The 26,862-nt window shown below is 40.8% G+C and overlaps 1 protein-coding gene across 2 annotated transcripts in view; it reads left to right on the forward strand.

Annotated features, from left to right (window-relative positions):
* LAMA4 (laminin subunit alpha 4) overlaps positions 1–26,862 on the forward strand; it is a 150,524-nt gene that overhangs the window by 59,452 nt on the left and 64,210 nt on the right. The window contains exons 5-11 of one of the 2 annotated variants that reach the window (XM_082855560.1): positions 7,109–7,323; positions 9,526–9,621; positions 11,489–11,640; positions 13,666–13,776; positions 20,365–20,476; positions 23,522–23,689; positions 25,918–26,111. In XM_082855560.1, the coding sequence (XP_082711686.1) occupies positions 7,109–7,323; positions 9,526–9,621; positions 11,489–11,640; positions 13,666–13,776; positions 20,365–20,476; positions 23,522–23,689; positions 25,918–26,111 (1,048 nt within the window). The remainder of the gene's footprint in view (positions 1–7,108; positions 7,324–9,525; positions 9,622–11,488; positions 11,641–13,665; positions 13,777–20,364; positions 20,477–23,521; positions 23,690–25,917; positions 26,112–26,862) is intronic. The other variant, XM_082855561.1, reaches the window with a different exon arrangement.

Genomic DNA, 26,862 nt, shown 5'->3' on the forward strand with positions numbered 1-26,862 from the left:
TAATACTGTGAAGTTTTTAGTATGGCACCTGGCACTTAATAAATGCTCAATAAAAATTAACTGGTGGGCTTCCCTGGTGGCGCAGAGGTTGAGAGTCCGCCTGCCGATGCAGGGGATGCGGGTTCGTGCCCCGGTCCGGGAAGACCCCACATGACGCGGAGAGGCTGGGCCCGTGAGCCATGGCCGCTGAGCTTGCACGTCCGGAGCCTGTGCTCCGCAGTGGGAGAGGCCGCAATGGTGAGAGGCCCGCGTACCGCAAAAAAAAAAAAAAAAAAAAAAAAATTAACTGGTAACAGTACGAGTCGTTGTGCCTATTGTCCTGTTGCCACTGCTGGCATAATGTGTGCTTGGGACAAGCTGGCTCATTTCCCTCAATCTCAGTTTCCTTAGCTAGAAATAGTGCCCTTTATTGATTGTTTCCTGTGTCCTCTCTCAGCCTCATAACTACCCTGAGAGGAGGTCGTATTTTGCATATGAGGAAACTGTGACTTATCTAAAGTCACATCACTGCTAAGTGGGGGAACCAGGACTTGGAAAGTTTGGCTTAAAAATCTGGATTCTTCTCCCATTCTGCTTTTCTCGAATGTCTTCTAAGAGTCTCCTATTTTAAACATTGACAATTAATAAATTAGATGAACTTCTGATATGGAGAAGAAAAATGGTTAGTCTGTTAAGTAGATTCCCTTTGACAGGAGGCTGCATTTACAAAGGTGCTGGAAGTAAGCATCCCTTCTAAGGCCTTTCATCTGCATTGGGGGAGGATCACTTTGAGCAACTTTCATTTCTCCTTCTCTTTCCCATCCACCCTTCCTCTCACCCTGTTCTTTTAAAAAGAATCCACTGAGGTCTTTTACATCAAAAATTGACCTGACAATCCAGGTAACTCTTTTTCAAAATAGAAATGACCAAACAAACAGATCGGTGGGAAGAGTTAGGGATGCAGTACATCTAAGACATGTTCTCTTGTCCTCAGTGAAGTCAAGGCTAGGGGAGGAGACAAACCTGAAAACCATTCATTGCAAGACAGAAAAAATGAAAAGCTAAAGAGAGGGCAAGCAGAGGCTCTTCAAAAGCGTAGTGAAAGGAGTGGGTTCCTTGCCACAGGGGGGCTGGGTCATCCCACAGGAGGTGGCCTTAACTGCTTTTGAATTGTTTGACTCTGGACTGAGAGGGGGGTTCTGTTTTGAGTTTACTCATCAAGTTGTTAAATTGTCCCAATTAAACTTCACCTACTATGTTTTCAATGAATTTGTAAACTCAGATCTCTCCACAAGATCTTTCCAAAATATGCAGCTGATTTGCATGGATATCTATCTCATTAGTTCAAACAAGAACACTCTGGGTGTTTCTGTACCTAAAGATCATTTAATCGGGGTGATTTTCAAGTCTGACTGTGTATAAGTATCTCCTGGAAACCTTTGGATTCCCTAGCCCTCCCTCACCTGCTCCGTGCCCCACTGAAAAGAGACCTCTCAGGTCAGACCTGGGGACCCATATTTTGATTCCCCGTTGGGTTCTCACACCAGTCCTCTCACTGACTTGTGAACTACTGCTCTATTTCAACTTTTAACACCACACCCGCAAAATACAAAACAGTGATTCTCAAACTGGGGCTCAAGAGCCACTGACTGGTGTCCTTGGAAATATTCGTGGAGGTTCATGGGTTCTCAGTGACACAAAAGTGTTTCATTTCAGTGATAATCTTGAGAAAAAAGTTCATTGAAACATGTTCTGGACTTTCTGAAGTACCATTTTATAATAAAGAGGGATCTATCTGCCTCAGAGCTGAGGAGAAAATAATGGCTGATGGTGTGTCAGTGAGACATTACAGACAACTGGAGGCCGAGTGACATGACAGTGAGGCACACAGAGTCATGACATAGCACAGGGCAGGTCATGCATGCTGAACTCAAACAATCCTCTACCACATCACATTACAAGTAACCATTCAGTTGCAACGACATCATCCGTTGCCCTGAATTAATAGTGTTCATTTAAATTCGATCCATTTTATAGTTTTGTTTTATTTGGAAAATTTATCTTGGTTTTTCAAGATGTATACAAGTCATAGACATAAGGAGTTACTACTTAGTTTTATGTTTGAAATATTTAAAGGTAATTTAAATGAACACTGGAAGAGATATTCTGTATGAATGTTTTTCTTTTCACAAGGATCCATACTATATACAATTTTGAGCAACACTGGTCTAAACATAAGACACGAGCCTCTTCTAGTACTGTGCAGAGCAGCTCAAAGCACGCTTGTCTTCCCAGTAAGGTCCATGTTACTTAGCCTGCTCTGGGCCCTGCCTGTCTCTTCCCAAAGTCCTTTCTCACCTCACAATTTAAACTCCCCATGCTGGACCTGCTGCTCTTAAAGTCCACCAGGTCAACTGTAGAGCTTACCACATTTTATTACATTTAGATGATGATCATGATGATGATGATAAAAATAATAACTAACATTTATTGAGTGCTTACTCTATGCCAGGCACTGTTGTAAGCAGTTCACTTGCAATGATACATTTAAACTTCAAAATAAAATCCTATGAGATACCATTTTCATCCTTATTTACAGAGAAAGAAAGTGAGACACAGAGAGGTTAAGCCACTTGTTCAAAATCAAACAATTTTTAAAAATCTCATTGAAATATGAGCTTCTCAGCAGAAGTAGCATCTTATTTATTTCTCTATCCATTCTTCCTCCGTTGCAGTGTCTAAAACATTGTAGGCACTGAGTTATATTTGCTTATATAATACTTTTTTAAAACTTTTTTTTACTAAAAAAACCCCAGAATTTTTAATGTTCCTTTAAGAAAGCACGATGTAGTGACAAGAGTCAGTCATTTCTTGCCCCATTTGATCCCCCACTTCCCACCCCATGCCTGGAAAATCAAAGACCCAGAATTGAATAGAGGTTGCAAATGAAAGTCATCTTCTGATGCAAATAATTATAAAATGCACAACCGAATGGACAGGCGTTTTGAATTCTCATTCTCATTCCAGAATGACCTACCCTCTGCTCCTAAGTAGTACATTTTAAAGATGACGGACCTGAGACTAAGAGCTATGAAGAGACTTAATCTAAGGTCACATAATTGACCCTCAATGTTCAACACAAAGTTTTCAGTTAATAAACATATATGATGTCAATGCCTTAGTATTCCACATTGTCTCTTGCGGCAGCTTTAACAGTGTACCTTTATCCATTCAATTCTGCAGGGGATTGAGAGACATGCTAAAACCGTATGAGGTTTTATCATGTGGATCTTATTGCTTAAGGATCAGGAAAGAAGAATGGGGCAAATTAAAGCAAATTCAGGGAGACCTGAAAATCCTAACAGGAAAGGCCGAACATAGTATCATCAGGGACGATGATGACAGTGATAATGATTTTGATGATGACCTTGATGTTAGAAAACAATAACAAAGAGGAGGAAGAAGAAGAAGAAGCTAACATTTATTGAGGCTTATATTATGATTCAGGGCTTTAGCCTGATTCTTTCTGCAGGCGTCAAGTTTTTCAAACTTAAGGTATCAGCCCTGTTATCTGTATAGAATTCATATTACTCCCTACTCTCTGCCCTGCCCCATTTCTGGATTCTGGCTCTGTGACCTGGAATGCGTTACTTATATTTTCCTAACCTTAGCTCCCAGTCATTCGTAGAGAAGTAGAGAGCATTTATATGGCATCTACTATGTAACAGGTGCTTTTTTTTTCTTCATTTAATTTAACCCAGATGACAGCTACAGAGTGACATCCCCCGCCAGAAAAGCTTCTATGCCACCTGGGCAGGGAATTTTGGCACCTTTGATAAAGGCATTCAGTAAGAGGTATATGGCCTTGGGAAGAGAAGAAAAGGAGAAGGAGCAGAGGAGAGGGAAAGCACTACAAAAATTCCCAAAATATTAGTTCTTGGTCAAAAGCATTTTTTTCCAAAAAACGTATCTTTTTGTTTTCCATTTTTCCCAAATGATATGATCACTGACTGAAATGACAAAGTTTGTATGTCACAGTTCTTTCATTTACACTGTAATTTTATCAGCTCTATTTTCTCCAAGTGAATCAAGTCATTAATAAAGCTAGAAACAAGATTATGGAAGAAAATAAAAGTGCACCAGTACTGGGTACCTGGGCTCCAATGCTGACTCTAAATCCGACTCCTTGTCCTTTTGTATCCTTTGTATCCTTTGTAATTTGCTCTTCGAGGACAGGAATTAGGTGTATTAATAGATAGCATTTAATTACTCAACTGTTAGATCATTAATGGACTTATTAGTTAACTCATTAATGCCAGATTTGTGGAGTGGAAAGAGCATAAGCTTGGAGTCCCATACAATGCTTGAGCCCTGAAGCAGTGAACCAGTTGTCCAGCTTCTCCACGCTGTAGTTTCCTCATCTATAAAGTCAGGGTTAGAGGGTGCCATGAGTACAAAACCTTCGTGTGCTCATTCTATAAAATCTGTAGGGTTGAAGTTGGGACTGTGACTTCAGAATTGCCTCTGAGCCTACCACCAAAAGATATTCTTGAAATTCAAAGTAACTCAAAGTAGGTTTCCACTGTGGTTGAGATTCTGACTAGTAGAAGACCAGGGGACCACCTATGGAGATCAAATACAGTGGAATTAAACAGAGAAAAGGAAGCAACTGGCATCTGGCTTCTGTGAGCTTGGACAAGTCCATTCACTCCCAGACCTCAGGCTTCGCAGCTGCACACTGAAGTGGCAGATCTGAGTCCCATTTTAGTGAGCCTAAGTATCTAATATTCTGTTTGGTGAACTGCGGCACAGGATAGAAATTCAATCCAGCCATGTGTTCCATAGAGGAATGATTTATGCTGACTTGGGGACAAGAGGGCCTGTGAACCAAAGGTACAAAGACATGAGTATGAATAATAAAATTTATCAAACATTTCCTCAGGGGGATGTCTCTTTGTGGGTTGTGTGGCACTTACATTCATTCTTATCTTTTTCATAGTCCTCGACTTCTAGAGTTTGTGTAATTATGCCTAATTCTTTTCCTGTTCTTTTAGTGCATAGGCTATGTGTTTTTCCTCTTCCTGTCTCTTTGTGCCTTACACAAAATAGACATGAATTGTCCTTCTGTTGGATGAATTCACTCATTCATTTATAGCAGCAGCAGTGTGGTCCAGGGCAGAGCAAAGGAAAGAACATCAGGGTCAGAAGGTCTGGGTCTTACGCTGTCACTTCCTAGCATGTGAGCCTGGAAAACCAAAGTAGCCTCTCAGCCTCGGAATGCCAAGCCTGTGTGCCCTACCTCCCAGGTGTCTGTGGTAACTAAATGAATTTACCTGGGTGAAGTCATGAGATACGTTGCAAGTGACTGAACATACACCATCATTATAACTACATCAAAAAACTGAGACATAGGAATAAAACCTGGAAAAACATATGCAAAATGTTGAACAGTGATTGTTAAGGTCTTGGGATTACAGATGTGATTTTTTTTTCATTTCTCTATTTTTCAAATCTTCTGAATCATGATTCTTTTACTTTAAATGGAAGCATTTAAAAAGGTGGTGTCCTATTATTGCTGGCTGGGTCTTATTGGTGTCCTTGGAAAGTCTTCTCTTCCTTTCCACTCCCAAGGCATAGGTCCCACCCCAGGCCCTCCCCACCCAACCCTGGTCTCCCATTCCAGCCCCGAGTCCATCCTGAACTCTGATGCCAACACCAGCTTCATTCACCATCACTTTTATCACTCAGAAACCTTCACTGGCTCTCTTCTTTTTCTTTCTCATCAAAACTAACTCCTGTGCCTGACCTTCAGCCCCATGACGGTGTGACTGCACATTCCTTCCAGCCACTCCCAAAGCATCTTCAGCCCACCTTAGCCAGTCTTCAACACTGATTTAGGTCCATAGCAGAGAGGGGGCCACAGCCAGCCAAAAAGTGTGTAGTTTGCCTCAAAAAGTATTCTTACAAAGTTTGAGCCAACCTTTAAAAACTGAGATTTCACATAAAAATCCGAGTTTCAACTTTTTCCTTTAAAAATAAGATCTGACAACATAGATCCTTCATTCCCTCAAGGCTACAGTATAGAAACAGTTGATAGGAGCTGAGAAGCAGCTACCCTCTTAGGTGGGGCCTGTGGGCCCATCACTCAGAGCAGGGCCTCTGCTGGCCGACAGGTTACCTTTAGGAAAAAGTAGAGAAAGGGTCTTTTCCTCCGGTCAGAGGCAGCCCCCCCCCCCCCCCCCCCCCCACCGCAGAGTGCATAGCTTGGCAAGGCCAGCAAAGGCTGGAAGTAGTTCACCCTCTGCTCTCCACCTGGGCTGGAGTCTCTCATTAAGGCCAGCTGGCATGACCGTAGGCCTCAGCTGGGCCTCCACAGCAAATACAGTTAGGCACCTGGCCTCTGTAGGCTCATATATCTGAAACATACAGAATAATGGCCATCTGGCCCCAGCTCTGTTTATCTGTGGTACTCCCAGCTCTGCCCTCTGCTTTGTCTCCGCACTGTCTTCCTTCAGTCACAAGATGGCTGCAAGAGCTAAGCGTGCTGCCTGCCTCTTCATTCACCTGCAGAGGGAGAGAAGACCTTCACACAACCCTCAAACAAGAGCCCTGAGTCCACTCCAGCTGAATCACTCCTGAGCCAAACCATTTTGGCCAGGACAATGCCAGGCACTGGTTGGCTCAGGTTTAGGTTATCAGAACAATTCACTATGGCAAGGTAGAATACATACCAGTGTTTCTCAGTAAAGGTATTACTAACATTTTGTCCAGGACAATTCTTAGCTATGCCCTAGTGGCATATCTCACGGCCAAATGTAGCATATCTAGTACCACCATCGTATGCCAGCTGTGCACCCCAGTCATTGGAGTGACCAGAAATGCCCCCACCCTGGTCATATCCAGACACTCCTGCACCTGAAGGTCTCGCCGAACTGAATGGGCTGCAACACAATGGGGAGGGGTAGTTCCTTAAAAACAAAGTCTGGTCCTATTAGGAAGATGGAAGAGTGGGAATTAATTCTGGGAGAGCAATACACAAATATTCATTACGCTTTCTTCTAGGTAGGAAAGAAGCTAAAAAGGAAGAAAACTATGGATGCTAAATTTTTAACATGTGATTCCCCTTCAGATGTGCTCCTGGTTACTATGGAAACCCCTTGCTGATTGGAAGCACCTGTAAGAAATGTGACTGCAGTGGAAATTCAGATCCTAACCTGATCTTTGAAGACTGTGATGAGGTCACTGGCCAGTGTAGGAATTGCTTACGCAACACCACCGGATTCAAGTGTGAACACTGCGCACCTGGCTACTATGGGGATGCCAGGAGAGCCAAGAACTGTGCGGGTATGGTTCTGTGCGTGCTGCAGCAGCTACCCAGCCAGCACATGTGTGATAGGAGCAGGGTCTCTGTCAGTGCTGGATTTAGATGAATTTATCTTGGGGAAATGTTGCAATTACCCCCTTGACACTTTTCCAGGGCAATGTAGGAATGTGCATCCCATACTTCTAGGGGTAGGTATTTTTATCGAGACTAATGTAGCTTAGCTCATGGGTAGAATGAACCATGAGACACTAACACTAGTGAACTTTTGTTTTATCATCTTTATGTCCTTTCAATTTTGATCAAATAAGTAAATCAAACTTCCATAGATTACCTGTCATTGACCAGAGGACTGAATGAAAGTTTGCATGTTTGACATCAATTTTCTTACTCTGCAAGCTATGTGTCTCTTTTTAGTTACGTTTGGTAAAATCAACATTTCAGTGAAATAGATTAGCAAGCCATAGGTAGTTTAATCATCCCCCTATTTCCTCAAATTATCAAAGTAAATATTTCAGGGATAATATATCTTCCTGGTCAGACTTCAGTTAGACTGAAAGGTACAAATTTTATTCAGGATTTCTCCAATCCATTTGCCTCAGAGAGTGAAGCTCTTCAGAAGAAAAGTTAAATTGCCTTCCTCTAGGACTAAAGGGAGGCTGAGACTGAATATTCCTTCTCTTATGTATCTTTGAGGGGAAGAAGAGTGAGGGAGAGTTATTGTGCTCTTGTGGCATGCTTCAATTGGAGATTCTCTCACTGAAACAGATTTCCACTTGAAGAGATTTTTAAGAAGTGAAGAGTTTGAAATTGAGAAGAAAACAAATATGATCTGCAGAAGCAATACAAGTAAACATGTTTCCAGGAAAGCTATGTGCACAGAAGCGTAACCCCGAGAATAACAGAGTGGAGAGAGGAGCTCTGTGCCCAGTCAGACTAAAGAGAGAGAAAGTGGGCATCAGAAAGAGTGTTGGCAAAATCAAAGACTTAAACATTGACATCCTGATTCTCAAAATATTGACTCATATCAGTATGTTAACTCATGTTTAAGTTACAGAGATGCAGATCAGTCTTAGAAAAGAAGCTGATGCTAGAAGCAATAAAGCATGATCTTGCTGAATTGTTTAATAAGTCTACATTTTGTGGAACATTAAACAGCCAAAATGTAATAAATGTATGTTACCCTTGAAGCTAATTTTTTATGATTATTCTGTTAAGACAGTTAAGAGGTGGGAGGAAATTCACAATTCCAGCTTATTGCTAGCCTAGATAGCTTAAGAAATCCTTTGTAAATATTAAAAATTAATCTCCACTCCAGAAGCAGCCACATAGCACAGGGAGATCAGCTCAGTGCTTTGTGACCACCTAGAGGGGTGGGATAGGGAGGGTGGGAGGGAGACGCAAGAGGGAGGAGATATGGGGATATATGTATATGTATAGCTGATTCACTTTGTTATACAGCAGAAACTAACACACCACTGTAAAGCAATTATACTTCGATAAAGATGTTAAAAAAAATTAATCTCCACTCCAAAACTCAGTGGAAAATGAACAGTCTGGTGAGATTGGGGTTTTGTTTTTGGTTTTTTCCAAAAGTCATTCTTGAAAATTATCAGTAGATTAATAATAGGCGCCCAGATCTTCTAAATTCATGTAAATATGGTCCTAATTCTTTCCACAACATTGTTGCTAGCTATCCCACTGATAGCTGTCATTTGGAGGTTTGGAGTCAGTCTTGCCGAGAGTCAAGCACTGTGGGACCCAAGAATCGCTCTTGGGTCTCCTCACTCACACCTGGCAGTAATCAAACCTGGAGCTGGATTAACTGGAGAATTTGACAGTGATGAAAGGATGGCTTTCAGATTCCAGCTGAACGATGGACTCTGTGATCATTTTGTACCTTATGAAACTGACCAGGAGCTCTTTGGACTGAAGCAGTTGCAGAGTCATGTCAGAATCTCAAATAGTTGGGAAAGGAATCCTAGAACATTTAGATTTACTTTTGCCCCAGGGTCACCTTTGAAAATCTCCCTGAGCTGGGGCTTAATTGGGTGAGAGGAATAATCACTAAATCATGTATTCCACATGATCTTAAGAAAGAATATAATTAATCCCCATTGAAGAATTATATACCGATAGCCAGTATTTCTACAAACCACAAAAACATTGCCATATTTTAGGCATTAAGAAATGAATCCCTAATCTCTTGTTTTTGTTTCCCACAGTGTGCAGTTGTGGGGGAGGCCCATGTGACAGCGTAACCGGAGAATGCTTGGAAGAAGGTTCTGAACCCCCTACAGGCATGGACTGCCCAACCATAAGTAAAAATAACAGTACATGATTGACTAACCCCACTTTCTCTAATGTGCTGCAGGTGTAGGATTAAGAAAAGCTATGCAATACTCTCTCTAGAAACTGCCTGAGTCCAACCCTTGGCTTTAACCCTGTCTGTGCCTCAACCAAATGGACCCTAAACAAAAGGCATTCAGTCCACTTGATTCCAATGGGCAGATAGGTGATTTACATTTAAACAGCTCTATTTTAGAAAATTTATTTTATCAAGTCTTTAAGTTCGGCATCTTACTTAGTAGGTAAAGGCTAAGTTGGAAATACAGTTCCCAGTGACTGAGTTCATTTTAGCTCCTTTTTCTATATTATCTCTTCAGGTCCTCAGATAAAGTAATCCACAGACTACGCTTTACAACATTGGGGAAACTGAGATGCCAAGAGATTTAAGTGGCTTTTCTCAAATCACTCTAAATCTGAAGTGGCACCAGAAATATAATATTCAGGCCTTATGAAATGGAGCTGCCTTTTCTTTCCTGCCCCTCTGGTTATTCAAATCATGAGTATTCCTAATGGTGCAAGAACCTGCTGAAACATTTCAAAACAAACGCTCAGACCCGGTCCCAGTGACTTCTCAAGCATCCTTCAAGCCCTTAGCCCAGAGAAGTCCATGATCGATTTTTTAGAAGGATTTAAGGAAAGCTTTGCCTTAGAAAACCTTCTATCAAGAAAGTAATATTTGGCTTTAGGTAGAGTGGTTTAAAGACTGCTTTAATATTAGATATCCCTTCCCCCAAACAAAAGTATCTTGGCCGCTCAGTCCCTCTAGGCACAAGAGATTAATATTACTGAAGGTGACATAGGATGGGAGGCACAAGCAGGACAGAGTTTATACACTGACAGCATAGGTGACCCCCTAAGCAAGGTCACTTTAAAGACATCAATGTGCCTGCTTGGCCCTACGCATCTTTTCCACCAGCCTGATGTACTGGCTGGGGAGCCATTCCTTTGAGAGAGCATATGAGGAAGTCTGCGTTGAACTTCAAATAACAAATTAACATATTAACAACCATTAACACTTTAGTCTCCATTTATCAGTTCTCTAGAAGAGAGTGCAGTCTGGGGGAAAGAGATTGGGAACAGAAAAGTTTCAAAGGGTGTCCTTTGTGTGTGTGTCACAGGAGGGCGCTGGGTCCTGGGGGTGATGACAGTGGTCAGAGGAACTCAAACGTGAAATGCAGGAAGCAGCGAGAAACTGCCACCTACCTAACCATGTGTGCAGGTTCGTCAGCTATCAGGGAGTGATATTCGCAAACAGTGATGTCCTGCAGACCTGCTTCTGCTGAACCATTCATCCCGACAGGAGGTCGGGCCATGGGGAGGCGCTGAGACATCCCTGGGGTGAGGTGAAGGCATTAGAGCCTGAATAGGCAGTAAGAAAAGCTGCTAGGAGAGGGGGAATACCTGGCACGTTCCATCTTCACTAGCCGGCACCAAGCAGAAGCCCAAAGCCTGACATGAAGAGAGTCATCCCAGATAGCTTTCCTACCACCAAAGAAGAGTGGAGAGAGGGTTCTCCTTTGCCACCCATCTCTCAGATGCCTTGCCCTTTGTGCTTCCTTTCTTTCTCAGCTCAGCCTTTAGTGTTCATGTTAACCTAATTTTCACTTGCATGTGTTTGTTTTTTTGTTACGTTTTAAGTGCTCGATTAACACTTTAGCTCATCTTAGGCCCTACTCTGTTTTGAGTGTAAGGACTAGTTCCTGGCCCAGAACAACTCCTCAGGAAACAAAATTACAAGTAGTATTAACCAAGAAAGTGCATATAATAATCGACTTAAAGCAGCATGCTTCCCAGCTGACCTTTGATTTTGAAGAAATGACATACCCACTTTACCCCCAGGCTGTGATAAGTGCATCTGGGATCTGACTGATGACCTTCGGTTAGCAGCGCTCTCCATTGAAGAAAGCAAATCTGGTCTGTTGAGTGTGTCATCTGGTGCCGCTGCTCATAGGCATGTGAATGAAATCAACTCCACCATCTACCTCCTCAAAGTATGCAGGAATGGTATACCTTCTGTGTATTTTCATTCTGGTTTCATAGGGTCACTCCTGGTAATTCCTGTCCATTTTGGTATGAGTCCAGTGGTTATATTACAGATTGTTAGACCTAGGAAATTATGAAAAGTTGATTACAGTCATGAACTCCAGCCTAAACCAAGAGCTGTCATCTATTAAAAAGGTTAATATGGAAAATGAAATGACTAAAAAACTAGTATCTATGTACAAAGCTATTGATGGAGGAGAAACACTCTTATTTCAGTGGAGCTGTACATTGGTTATTCAAGTCAACACTGCAGACATACCATTACCTTAGCTTCAGTTTGCTGTGTTTTCAGGAGTTTCTCTAAAAACTAACACACACACTCTCATTCTCTCTTTCCTCCTTCTTCCCTCCCTCTCTCTCCTGCCCTTACCTTTCCTTATCACTGACACACATTCTTTCTCATCTCACACACACACTCAAATACACAGGCACACTCACATGCTCTGTTTCTCTGCTTAGATCTAGTGGTTAACATCTAATAAGCAAGTGAAAGGCAGGCAATAGTCAAAAACCATAACAGTGCTTGTATATCTAAGCTTTAAGAGGTGTTTTTTCCCCCTTTAAATCATGGGCTTCAGGGCTTCCCTGGTGGCGCAGTGGTTGAGAGTCCGCCTGCCGATGCAGGGGACACGGGTTCGTGCCCTGGTCTGGGAAGATCCCACGTGCTGCAGAGCGGCTGGGCCTGTGAGCCATGACCACTGAGCCTGCGCGTCCGGAGCCTGTGCTCCGCAACAGGAGAGGCCACAACAGCGAGAGGCCCGCAAATCATGGGCTTCAATCACAACCAACGGATATTTTTTAAAACAGTAATGATTTGCTGAAAGGATAATAGAATTAATACCAGCATACTTTTTTACTTTGTTAGTCAGTTTAGCATAATGGTTTAAGAGCAGAAACTTTGACACCAGAATGCTTGGATTCAAATCCCAGCTCTGACACTTAGTAGCTATGTGACCTTGGGTAACTTATTTAACCTCTTTATTTTTCAGTTACCTCATCTGGAATTGAGGATAATCATTACACCCACCTCATGGGTTGTTGAGGGAATTCAGTGAGTTGTTATATGCAGAGCAGTTAGAACAGTACCTAACATAGAAAGTGCTCATTACTCCGCTTTTTGGAGGTGCAAATGATATCCACAGCAATTGCCCAAATGTGCAAAGTGTAAAACAAAACAAAAATCACAAAATTGTAAACCTGGATGGTCTGGATGGAATCTTAGTAAGTACTCTATTCCCAATTTAGGAATTGTTCTTAACCAGACTCATCTGTTTGGACACATGAGGGCACTGATTCTCAGAGGAGTTACCCAGACTCAGTCCTTTTGATACCACTTGAATCCTCTTTCCCCAACAGCACAACTTCAAGGTAGAAATAATTATTATATTATATTATATATAATAATATTATAGCTGATGGGAAGTCAGTGCCAAGATTGAAGGGCTTACTCCAAAGTAATCGAAGGAAAGCTGCATTTGGACCAAACTGCTCAAAATGGAAAAGAAAGGGGAAAATGGTCTGAAATAAAGAGAATTGTTCTCCTTACACCAAAAAAAGGAAAGTGAATTTCTAAACTCCATTTGCACTGATTGACGTGGTTTATCATTTCCTCCAAGACCTGCGAAATTGAAGTTTTAAGGCTCAGACACCCAAGGCCACTGCCAGTCTATATTGTGCCTTTGTGCAGATTTGGAAAAGATACCCTTTCCCCAGAACCAGCACAGCCCAAGCCAGAATCTCCAGCCTGGTACGTGGAGCTTGCAGAATTTCTGCCCCTAGGGCCCTCCACCCCCTTGTGCAGACCTCAAACTTCATACCAGCCTGCAGTAGCCTGTGGACCCCACTATTCTGAGAATAAAGGCTCACACTCTGCTCTGAGTCCTCTTGCACTGAAAGAGTTTTCTGCATATTTTTACAAACCTGGTGTGCACATCTACTGACTATGGAAAAATACGTGTTTTTTTTTTCCACAGACAAAATTGTCAGAAAGAGAAAACCAATATGTCCTAAGAAAGATACAAATCAACAATGCTGAAAACACAATGAAAAGCCTTCTGTCTGACGTGGAGGAATTAGCTGGAAGGGTATGTGTTCAGTTTCTGGGACTAACTTCAGAGATGGGATTTAGCTGGTGTGAGACTGGCTAGTCACAAATGACTGAGGCTTAACACAGCCCAGAAAAAATGCAGTGACCCAGGTGCCTTCAAATAAATCAAGGCAAGACCTGAGGAGAAAGTTAATATACTTGGTCTCTACTGTGTCTTCCCATTTTAATTGGTTTCCTTGAAAAAACAGGTTTATGGAAAACTTTCATTGTATTTGCTGCTGGTAAATATGGTTGATATATGTTTTAATTAGGAGAGTCGTTCAGTTGTTCACCTTAACATTGTATGGCTAAGAGCAATAGAACATCCAGAAATAAAGTTTATTATATAGAATATAAAATTTAAATGTTTGCTAAAGTATGCATTAAATAATAAAAGGAAAGAAGAGAAATTGTGTTGAGAAAGCAATTTTGCAGTTTGGCAGGAAAAAAACCCACTTTGGACCCTCATTTTATACCATATACTAAAATAAATTTCAGACAGATTAAAGACTTGAGTTTAAATCTCAAATCTAGGGGCTTCCTTGGTGGCGCAGGGGTTAAGAATCCACCTGCCAATGCAGGGGACACGGGTTCGAGCCCTGATCCGGGAAGATCCCACATGCCGCGGAGCAACTAAGTCCATGCACCACAACTACTGAGCCTGCGCTCTAGAGCCCATGAGCCACAACTACTGACCCTGTGAGCCACAACTACTGAGCCCGCATGCCTAGAGCCCGTGCTCAGCAACAAGAGAAGCCACTGCACTGAGAAGCCCGCAAACCACAATGAAGAGTAGCCCCTGCTCTCCACAGCTAGAGAAAAGCCCATGCGCGAGTCATGGGCATATACACACTAACAAACGTAGTAAGGTAGATAGCTAGTGGGAAGCAGCCGCATGGCACAGGGATATTGGCTTGGTGCTTTGTGACAGCCTGGAGGGGTGGGATAGGGAGGGTGGGAGGGAGGGAGACGCAACAGGGAAGACATATGGGAACATATGTTTATGTATGACTGATTCACTTTGTTATAAAGCAGAAACTAACACACCATTGTAAAGCAATTATACCCCAATAAAGATGTTAAAAAATAAATAAATAAATAAATAAATAAAACCTAAGACAGTTAATACAAAAATAAATAAATAAAAAAAATAAAATAAAATTTTAAAAAAAGATTTGTACTTGTAAAGTAACAAGAGGCTTTTCATTAACTCTTATGACAATAATGGCAGAGTAAGAAATAGTTTATCACAGTGGGTAATAGTCATCTGAGAATGTTGTTGTTTTTTTACAAAGAAATGTGTTCCAGTCGTGTAATGAGGGTTGAAAAATCCCAGCGATATTAGCTCTCCCTGTTGCTAGTTTATGGAAATGTTAGTACTGTATGTAAGAGAAGATAATAATTCTAAGTAGAATTATCTACCATAATAATAATGTACTTATATTAATTCTTGAGATAAAATAAAAAAAAACTTTTAAGAGAAAAAAAAAAATCTCAAATCTACAAGAAAACACAACTAGATAATTATTAAACCTTGAAAGGAAGTAACAATACATTTAAATATAGTGTGAAGAATTGTAATAAAAAGAAATAATAGATTTGACAAGAAAAAATTTCAAATACATAGTAAAACAACTAAATAAATGAAAAAAGTCAACAAGACTAAGAAAAATGTCGAGGGAAATATGACTTATAAAAGCTCTCAAAAATTAACAAGAAAAACATTAAAACATGAGCAAAGTCAATGTGAGAAACTATTAAATACATTCCCCAAGAGCCTAATGGAAAAATATCCATCCTCTGTACTAATAAAAAAAATACAACTAAGCCACAAGGCGCCATGTTTAACATGTTAAAATGTTGAACACATTTTTTTCCCTGATTATGTTCCACCAGTTCTGCCCAGAGTACTCTGGAATTTCTGCTTTCAGATACTGATGTTTGACATTATAAATTGCTGAAGTTCTTTTCAAAAACAATTCTCATTTTCTACAAAAATAAAGGTTAAAATAACTCTGATAATCTCTTTTGACCTTGGACCTCTTAAACTAAGAGATTATGCTTCTAAAAATGTGAATTACTCTAATTGAATCCTTGGAAGATTCAACTACTTTTAAATGCATATAAAAATTGTGTCCCTCGTTCCCATGCAATGGAGCATGTTAATCCAGCCATGAGCGTTTGAAGAGCAGTGAGATCGCTTAAGTTTCAAAGGAAATACCAGGAAAGAAATCTTTGTGAAAACTCGTAATTTCATTTGTGTCATGGCTGTAACTTACTGAAAGTGTCTCAAATTCTTGAGGAAATGTTTTCACCAAGATTAGCTCCTCCCATAGCTCAGACATGGACTTACTGATTCTTTTGTTGTACCGTTTTCCTACTTCCAATATAAGTTAAATGCAGGCTTTCATGGGGAGGAAATAGTGCAAGCTTGAAAGGGACATCACAGAAAAGGCTCCTGAACAATGAGAACAGACCACCAAAGCCAGAAGTTGATGATAAAGCGACTGGAGCATTCACCCAGCTGTTGTCATCGATTCTTATTGAAAATAACATCCTTCTGGCTACGACACAAACAGTCCTGATGGTGAAGGAACCTGCTGAAACATTTTGAAACAAACACCCAGAGAGGGTCTTAATGACTTCTCAAGCATCCTTCAAGCCCTTAGTCTAGAAAAATCCATAATTGATTCTTAGAAAGATTTAAGAAAAGCTTTATCTTAGAAAGCCTTCTATCAAAAAAATAACTAATATTTAGCTTTAGCTAGAGTGAAGGATTCCACTGTAGTTTCCCACAGTGTGATAAAAAAAATCACAGTAATGTTGCCTCTTGAACTTGAACTTATGGTTGATCCTTGAACAACACAGGTTTGAACTGCACGGGTCCACTTATATGCAGGTTCTTTTCAGTAAATACGTACTACAGTATTACATGATCCGCATTTGGTTGAGTCCACAGATACAGAACCTCGGATACAGAGGGCCAACTGTAAAGTTATATATGGATTTTCAACTGTGTCGGTGCCCCCAACCCCTACGTTGTTCAAGGGTCAGCTGTATCTCTGTATGCAAAGTACCTGTCACATGAATCTCATGTAATCCAAATCTCACAATTTATATTAACCTAAAGTTACTGTGTTTTTTCCTGACCTCCATATCTAAGTCCTCTAGCCCCCTTTTGATAAATCTTACTGCCTTTTCCCACCTGCTACTTCTGGGAAACCCCTACAGGATGCCCATGCATTTGTGTTCCCAAATAGCTGCTGCTCAAAAAGGTCTCACTTGTGCCAGTGCTGATCATGTCTGTAATGAAAGTACCAAAGCCTATGTCAAGATTCCACTCTCCCATATTCCCAAAGCCACCATGCTCAAAGTCAGAGTGGGACTGGGCTACAAGCAGAAGTGAAGATGGTGGCCCTCTCTCAATCTCAGTGCTGCCCTTTGCCATCTGGATCTAAAAGGCACACTGTAGAGCCCAGTCTCCAAGGGCTGGCCCAGGAGGGTGCTGCACCATTCCCTCCACTTCTCCATCTCCTCCCTACTCCTTCCCTATGTGGAGCCACAGCAAAAGTTCCCCATATATCAACACGTACAAAGATCTTTAGGGTTGGGAGGAAAGTGGGTCACTTCCACACATCAAAAGCAACTGAGCCTGATCTCCGCGCCTGATCTCCAATCCTGATAAGAAGACAGGACAAAAAGTCAAAATATGTTTCAATTCCAATTGACGAGAAGATTGAAGAACTTTGGCCTTGGCCTTGCAGAATATTAAAGCAAGGAGCAGAAGACAATGCTGAAGAAGTTCTCAGAGGCCAAATCATGAAGAACCTTTCCCACCATGCTCATCCTGTGGACTTTGGAAGATATTAGAGCATTTACCTACAACGAGCTGATTAGGTGTGAAGTTTCAGAAACATTCCTCTGAAGCGGGGATGGTAGGTTTAAGACTCTGAAGACAGGGACACCCGTCAGTAGACTGCTGCAGTAGTCCAAACAAGAGTGGTCAATTGCTGCCTTGTCTTCATTGGAAAAGAATTTGCAGTGAGCAGTGGTAACATGAGACTGTGGCGGTGGGGACCAGGAAGAGAGGCCAGAATGACAAGTGGAATAAAAATGATTCAGTAACCAATTGGATATGAAGAGTTGCAAGGATGTAAGCTCTGACGTGGAGAAATAGATGGCCAGGACTAAAAACTCAGAATGGATTTCCCTGGACCTTTTAAGGGTGAGCTCTCTGTGGATGCCAGAGATTTGAGTCTGTAGCTCAAGAGAAGAGATCAAGGCTGGAAAGGTGTTTGGAAGTCAATGTTTAGGAGATAGTTAAACCCAAATTAGATATCACTGTACAGATTTTGAAATGGCACGCCAATATTCCTACTAGCATTTTGTCCAGCACTGCCACTGTTTATGCTTGTCTCCCAGAGTGATTATTAAAAGTTCCCCTTTCACTCTCAAAAGTGTCCCAGTTTAAACAATAAAGTATATGGCCATCCTAGATATTATCATCCTCAATTTAATAGTATTCTAGGTACACTATACTTTATGCACTGTATAATAAATAAAATTCTTGCCACTTTTTACATCAAATATGTACAAGGAGAATTCGCTGTTGAGGTGAGTAAATGATTAATCCATTTGTAATGCTAAACATCAACCGGCTTATAGTTGAAAGCTAATTTTTTAATTTCAGTTTTTCTTAAAGTAGAGTGTACCTGTTTTACCATGTGCCCATATCATTATTTTCCTTCCATAATCAAAGTTAAAGAAAAAAGTAAAACTTTCAAATAAGGCGTCACTATATATTATATCCAGTAATTTTGCATGTTCCTCTTTGCTGCAGTCTTTTATTAAATACATATATCTAAGCGCCCTCTGGTGTTTGTCAGAAGAGGTTGTCTTAGAGTGATGACATCTGCCAGCTGTCTTTCATTACTTCAGTTAATTCTCAAAGTTTCCATATCAAGAAATCAATTAAATGAACACAGTAATAACAATAAATCTTTTCCCCTGAAGGATAAAGCCAAAGTCAAAAATATGCATGTTGTGTTTTTTAAGTATAACTCAATTTAAACTGGACCAAAAATCAACTTGTTAAAATTTTTTTAATGTTTTATATGTCTGTGTCCCTATTTTTTAAAGGCGGGGAGGGGTGACATCGAGAATAGATTCATCTTATTTTCTGTATCATCTAATTTTAAAGTGGCCACAGATTTTTGTGTCTCTGGAAAGCATTAGAACAGGATAAGAGGGAGACTGGAACTGGGGGAAAGAACATCGTGACTCAAGATTGCAATGTCCATTCAGAGAGCCCACACTTTAGGGAAGGGGCTGATGGCCACAGTCTTGCTGCGCAGGGAGCTTTGTATGGAGGAGATTTTGGATAAAATGCCCGATGAAAGGCTCCTGGGGCATGTGTCTGCTAGGATACCATGTCTGCATTCTCTTCCTTGATGAAGAGCCACTTGCTTGGGTTATGCTTGGGAAGTGTAAAAACATTCCAGGTAAAATCATGGCCTAGTCCTCCAGCTGGAACAGTGGATGAAAGGAGAGAAATTTGAAATAGCCACTCTCCTGTCCTGGGGGAGTCTACCAGCCAGAACTCTGTGTAGCAGATCACCCTGAAGTCCAGTCAGGTACTGCAGCCCTTTGTCACAGAGCTGAGCCAAAAAGACACTGGACGAGGCAAGTGGGCACTTCACCAAATGCCAGACTGAAGAACTCTCCCTCCTCTCAAATATACCCATGAGTCAGTCTTTCTGATGCCAAAAGGAAGTACACGTCCCCATGCTGTGCATACAGGCCTGTGTCCTGGCCTTGAACCAGTTTTTAGATCAGCTTCTGACCTTATACACACAGAGAGAAATACACACGTACACATGCACACCCACACATCCTTTCTTCAGGAGCCACATTTGAGCTGGGATTTCATTTTGACAAATCCTACGTGGGAGCTCTGTGAAACAGAGTTGAAAGAATGAAAACGGCTTCTCAGGGAAGAACTTCATTCACTCTGAGCCAAAGCTGCTTGAGTAGTTATTTGTGCACAAGTGCCATCAACGTTGATGGGAATTTGGAAGGCAGCACTGAAAGTAGCATTTAGCACAGTGAGCATAATCCTTTAAATCTCTGTGGTAATTCAGTTGCAGCAGTGGCTGGACCACCCAGAAGCCACTGAATGCATGGAGCATTTTGAGATCTGCCTGCTTTCTCAACAAGTTTCCCTTTGAACCTTTAATCATTTCAGTCAGCACAATGACAAACTGATCAGCAGACATGGCTAATTCTCTAGTCTGGCATCTTGAGATACAATAAAAATTCAAAGGGTAAATTACATATATAAGATGGTTGGTTTGGGTTGAACTGTGATTGATAGCTTAGGAATAGCATCTATAATTCTAAAGTGGGTCATCACATCCGTCTTCATGCATGATTTCTGAGACCATGTTCAATATTCTAGAACTTTCACATGTCAGGGAAATTTATGTTTATGGAATACATTATGCCCACCCACCCCCACATGCACATACACATACACAACCTTTCCTTCTTGCAAATTTAATCTGGTATTTATGCGGATTATTTATAGGAAAGTCAAGCCACAAGAAAGAGCCAGTTGGCTCAGAAGGAAAGCATGGATACCATTAACCACGCAACTCAGCTTGCAGAGCAAGCCCACAATGTGAGGGATAAAATCCAAGGTAAATATATTCTCTTCTGGTTTAGCTTCATATCAAGGAATCTTTCATGTTATTAACAATAAAAATAGTGGCTACTGTTAGTGTTTATTGTGTGCCAGGACCTGTTGTTAGAGTGTTATAGGTTTAAACTCATGTAAGATCTTCTTTCAAGTTTGTTTACCTGAGACTTCTGAGCACTCATCTCTGCTTACTATCTGTCTATTTTCAATAATAAATGCACAGGGTAGAGGGAATTCCCTGGCAGTCCAGTGGTTAGGACTTGGCGCGGCAAGGCCAAAAAAATAAATATAGAAAATCATTCCCTTTCCAGGCATTTCACAGAAATTGAATGCCAAAATACCTTTTTGGTAGAGGAAATTACATGCTGTGTTGTCTGTAAAAAGGAAGAGTTGAGCAGGAGTCACATTTTTCTCAATAATATGCTGTGAAAACACTGCCTTTAGAGTGGCAGTAAACTGTCCACTAATCCAAATCGTCCTAAACTGTCTCTATAATGCTTTCCCAAGAACCAGGCAGGCCGCATGCTTTGGTCCCCAATCCAGAAGAAAAGCCAGGAGGGGGTGTGGAAGATTTCTTTGCCCTAAAGCATAAAATTGTAGCAGACTTTACCTTTCTTCTTGAGGGTTTATTTATTTGTGTTCTAACTTCTCACAAGTGCAGGCTGCATTTTGAAGACTATCTTAATAGCACACTGAAAGCCAGCCTTCAATTTACCGACAGAAAACAGGCGATTGTATTTGTTCTAAGATAAAGAGAATTTCCTTGGGTTACAGTCTGCTAAGATACAGTATTTGTGTGTTTCCATAGTTTTTATTATCCTATATATTAAGAGCTGGATGACAACTCCAGGTGCATCTCAAGGGCACACGACAGTAAAGGGACCCACAGTGGAAGATTCATATCTTTACACTGAGTTATAGAGAACATATTCCAGGAAAAGGGATGTATGGAGCCAAGATTAATCTTTTGCTATATTTCCTTTGGTGCCCATAATATGTAATAGAAACAAATGGTATGCATTTCAAACATCCCCTGCTCCCATCCTCACTATCTCATGCTTTTGCATCAACGAATAAAATATTCTTTTCCTATAATATTTTAGAGTTACTGTTGATTTATTCGAAAAGTAAGATTAAACCTAGATTAGCTGATCTCATCTAATTAAGAAATAAATGTCCCTCTAGGCAGCAAATAAAGCCAGCATCTTATTAAGCCATTGAGAAAAAAATGTCACCTTTCCTGTTGTAACTCAAATTTTGATTCTAAGTTGTTTCATTTGGAAAGAATCTAAGTCCTCTTATTTGACCCTTAGGGCATGGGAAAGAAGGAAAAAATACAAAATAAATGTAAAGAGGAAACAATAATTTACCTTTTTTTTTTTTTTTTGTGGGACGCAGGCCTCTCACTGCTGCAGCCTCTCCCGTTGCGGAGCACAGGCTCCGGACGTGCAGGCTCAGCGGCCATGGCTCACGGGCCCAGCCGCTCCGCAGCATGTGGGATCTTCCCGGACCGGGGCACGAACCCGTGTCCCCTGCATCGGCAGGCGGACTCTCAACCACTGCGCCACCAGGGAAGCCCCTTACCTTTTTAAAAATAATATATGAACAGTCTCAAAGACCAAAGGCAAAAATATTGTTCTCTGTATTTCCTTTTTCTAATCTAGACCAGATGCAGCTAAAATAAAATAAGCCATATTGTAAATATAATATCTGTATCAAAATGCCAAGAAATTCAGCATTGCACGTGCTAGATCTGAGGAAAAGTATCTATGTTTAGTTTATTTCAGGAGTTAATATTTTAGACTTTACTTGAAAAGTGAATATTTAATCCCTTCATAAGTTTCTTTTTTCTTTTTTTTTTTTTAACATATCTTGGTTTCCCTAAAACTTTCTCAGTAATATTTACAACACTGAAAACCTCTTCTCCCATTTATCTCCCTCTCTTCAGAGTTCAGGGATGCTTCACAACACCAATAGTGTGTCATTCCTTATTGCCAACCATCTCCAAACCACCTCTAAAATAACTACTGGTGACCTTCAAGCTATTATCCATATAAAATACAAGCCCTTATCCTGGTATGATTTATGTGAAACCAGTGTTGTTTACCCATCTTGTCTGGCCAACCACATAGATCATAGTAAACCAAAGACAGACAATTTCATTTATGCCAGGAAGATAAAATGCTTCCTCCTGGAGCTGCCATAGGACAAGGTGGCAATTACATAATTATCATCTGATCATATGTAGTAGGAAGAGGGAGCCAGAGGCCTGCTCAGCGCCGCCAGTATTCAGACAACTCATCTAATGCCTCTGAGCCTCAGCAGTCCCTGTTGGTTCTGAAATTCTCCGTCCTACTTACAGATGTGGGGTGAAAACGACCCAAAGTCAAAACGGCACAATCTTGACAGGCAGTCATACCACAGAAGGCAAATAGCAATTGCAAAAAAAATGTATATATTAATAAGCAAAAACTCACATCCTACTGTAGCAAACCTCTATATTGTATCTAATCTGTACGACAATCTGAAAGACTTGTTTAAACAACCGTCAATATACACTCATTTTGGCTTAGAGCTTGGGTAAAATCCTTGGCTAAATTGCAATTAATATCTCCAATGCCTACTGCATGTGACAGGAGATACCTCAGAACATTTTCTCCATATTATGTGTTTTATATAAAAGTTTGGTCAAAGACCCCAGATTTGTGTGTCTTAAATATTAACAGTTTTGAATCAGAATAGAAATCAGATTCAGCTGAAATCAGGGCAGGCTTTGTATTAATTCCATTCCTGTTCTGAAGACACCAAATCAAAAGCAAAGAAGAGTGATTTCCTCGGGTTTAACCTCTCCCTGGAATATATGATGAACTCTGATGCCAACACATTCACAGCATGAACATCAGCATGCTGTCTTTGCTGAGTCTTTCTTTCCATTTTAGGATCAGCCCTTCCCTTTGTCCTCACTGTCCGTGTTTTCAGTGACATCGCTGTCAAATGCCCAATCATCTCTCCCTACTGTCTTCTCTCACCGTGTCCTTCCTTTCAGAGATCAACAACAAGATGCTCTATTATGGGGAAGATCGGGAACTTAGCCCTGAGGAAATCTCTGAGAAGCTGGTGTTGGCCCAGAAGATGCTTGAGGAGATCCGACGCCGTCAACCGTTCCTCACCCAACGGGAACTTGTGGATGAGGAGGCAGACGAAGCCTATGAATGTAGGTGTATTCGACTCCTAGAGCCCAGCATGTGTCTGCTTCCTTTGTGGGTCCAGGAGAGGACCCCCAGTCACAGGGCAACATTTGGTCAAAGCAACCAATTCCCAATATCCAGTTATTTAGAGTTTATACGTGGCCTCAAGGAGTCATTCAGGACAACTTGACTATATGACCAGGATTTTTAGATTCAGGCCCAACCTTGAGCTTTTGAGAAACAGCTGAGATTCCACAAGGAATCTACAAAATTTTACTCCTGAGGAGAAGAAATAGGAACTTAGCAGTTGGTGAAAAACAAGGGAAGGAAAGCTAAGGGGAACCAATTACCAGAACTACAATAAGAAGTCTCATTGAGAAGATAGTAAAGCTACAAGCCCAGCAACATTCATGTTCCGATGTCCATGAATGACTTTTTAATGACTTTGAGCCTTCAATGGAAATTGAACATTTCCTTTAATGATTAATGTAAGTAACAAACCACAGTAGTATTAGTGAATCTATGACTTGGTCACTGTATCAGTTATAAATTAGTATCTCACAATCCACCCCAAACATATTCATTTAAAACAATAACCATTTATTTGCTTGTGATTTCATAGGTTGGTAATTTGGGCTGGACTCAACCTAGATAGCTCATCTCTGCTCCATGTGACATGGTCGAGCTCACTCACATGTCTGGGGTCTTAGTTGAAATGGCTGGGCCTCTCCCTCCATGTGGGGTTTTATCCTCAAGGAAGCTAGCTGAGGCTCGTTCATATGTCAGAAGCCTTCCAGGAGGGCAGGAATGGAAAGGGCAAGGTCTCTTGAGGCCTGGCCTTGGAACTCAGCAATGTCATCTTCATTCTGTTGGTCAAGACTGTCCAGATTCAAGGGTGAGGAAAAAGACTCCGCTCTTGATGGGAAGAGTTACAAAGAATTTGTGTCGATTTTAATCTACACAATCAACAAAAGAAGCTCCAGGTTTGCATATCATATTTTAGTTGTTACTGTTATCTCACAACATTAAATTCATCAGTAATTCAAAGTTTTAGCAGTTATTGGTCTCATCTCTAAATCTTGTTAGTTAATGCATTAATAAAGAAGCACATATATTACTATATTACCAATTTTTTTAATATACTGGTCTCTTTAATTCTATGTATTTTATCTTGTGCATTTTAAAATACATAAGAAGGGCTCTGAAGGCTTCACCAGATCGTAAAGGGGCCTATAGTACAGAAAGGGTTAGGAACGCCTACGTTAGATCATTTTCCTACAATTGTCACTATCAACTTCTGTTAAAACTGTGAATATTCTAGAAGAGGAACATTCTGGACATAAAGGCCTATTGTGATAGCAAACTTATAAGGTCTTAGAAACAGTAAGAAATAAAGAAGAATCTCAGGCCCATTTCTGAGTCAGGATGAGGCCAGCAGTCAGGAAGGTTGGAGCTCTGATGTCACAGCCAGATGCTTTCACGCTCCTTGCCTATTTGGGGATTTAACAAGACTGTTCTGGGGAAATGGAACCAAGTACATCTCCTACTTAGCTGCCTTCCGCCTAGTGAATGCATTTTCAACCACTTTCTCAACTCAGCCATGAACTTTGTATCTTCTGCTCATGGTGATGAAAGTAAATAGAAAACCTCAATAAGACAGACTGATAGTCCCTGGAGAAAAAATAGAATTAAGGCACATAGTCAATGTGTGTAACTTTGATCAGAGAATTAAGATATATGCAAAGTTTAAGAATATATCATTGCCATTTAATCTTCTTTCCAAGATAATGATTTAGGTTTGACCTAAAGGAGCTAAGTAAAAACAGCTGCCTGGAGAGAATACAGAAAATGAATGGTTGTGAACATCATTTGCCAGTAACAGACAAAACAACTGGGGTTGTCTCTAATAGTAAGACTGTAGTATATCCAAGTTTCCTTTGTATGGTCAAATTATTAGTAATCTCGGTAATAATAAACCTAGTTTAATTACATCATTTCTACTTAAAGCATAATCTTCATGGGAAAACTAATCAACTCCCATTTTCACTGACGGTGGTCCAGGGGCCCCCAAACCCTACAAAATAGTATTTAAAACTTCAGATATCAAAGATGGGGCTGTTTTTGTGAACAACAGCTTCAATCGCTATTGCTAAAGAAGACATACCCTGATGTATTTGCATCTTTCTAAGTGCGGGATGGGATGGGAGGAGAAGGGAGAAGCCCAGACTGAGTTTCTGTGTACCTTTCTTCCCAGTGCTGAGCCAGGCTGAGAGTTGGCAGCGGCAGTACAACGATACTCACTCTCTGTTTCCTGTGGTCCTGGAGCAGCTGGACGACTATAATGCTAAGTTGTCAGACCTCCAGGAGTCACTTGACCTGGCCCTTGACCATATCAGGGATGCCGAAGACATGAACAGAGCCACAGCAGCCAGGCAGCGGGATCACAAGGTACAGTGAACACTCTAACTGTAAATGCATTTCGGGCATCTACAACATGAAGTTATGCCAAGAAGGGACAGTTGGTAAACAGTTTTTTTTAATATTGGTACATTTAAATCTTTATTTTTAAAATTATCTGTACATTTTTCGCCACAATAATTTGCTAATATAAGTGTGTACACCTAAACTCAAGTTGAAACCATTGTAGTTGTTGAGCTTGTGCATTGATAAGAATGCAGTTGTTCCTGGTGCTTGTGTCCACCTGTGTTGGATGTATTGCTCTTGCAACTGAGTAAACAAGGCATGATTCCTGTGCCTAACTTTTTTTATACTGAGAGCAGTAAAAATCCCAAAGCAACCCGGAACCATGTTCCTGTAAAGATGTGTATAATTTTTGGAAGGGCCTGATAAGCAGATCTCACAGCCTGGCTGGTCAGCAGCTGCAGAGATAGGGAGTCTAATTCAAGCTAAGGTCATACAATTACAAAGAGGTGAGAAAAATTCCAATGGAGAATAGACAGTCTCTTCAATAAGTGGTGCTGGGAAAACTGGACAACTACATGTAAAAGAATGAAATTAGAACACTCCTGAACACCATACACAAAAATAAACTCAAAATGCATTCAAGACCTAAATTTAACATCAGACACTGTAAAACTCTTAGAGGAAAACATAGGAAGAACACTCTTTGACATAAATCACAGCAAGATCTTTTTTGATCCACCTCCTACAGTAATGGAAATAAAAACAAAAATAAACA

The sequence above is a fragment of the Leucopleurus acutus genome, assembly GCF_964270905.1.
Source record: "Leucopleurus acutus genome assembly, chromosome: 15".
Lineage (NCBI taxonomy): Eukaryota > Metazoa > Chordata > Mammalia > Artiodactyla > Delphinidae > Leucopleurus > Leucopleurus acutus.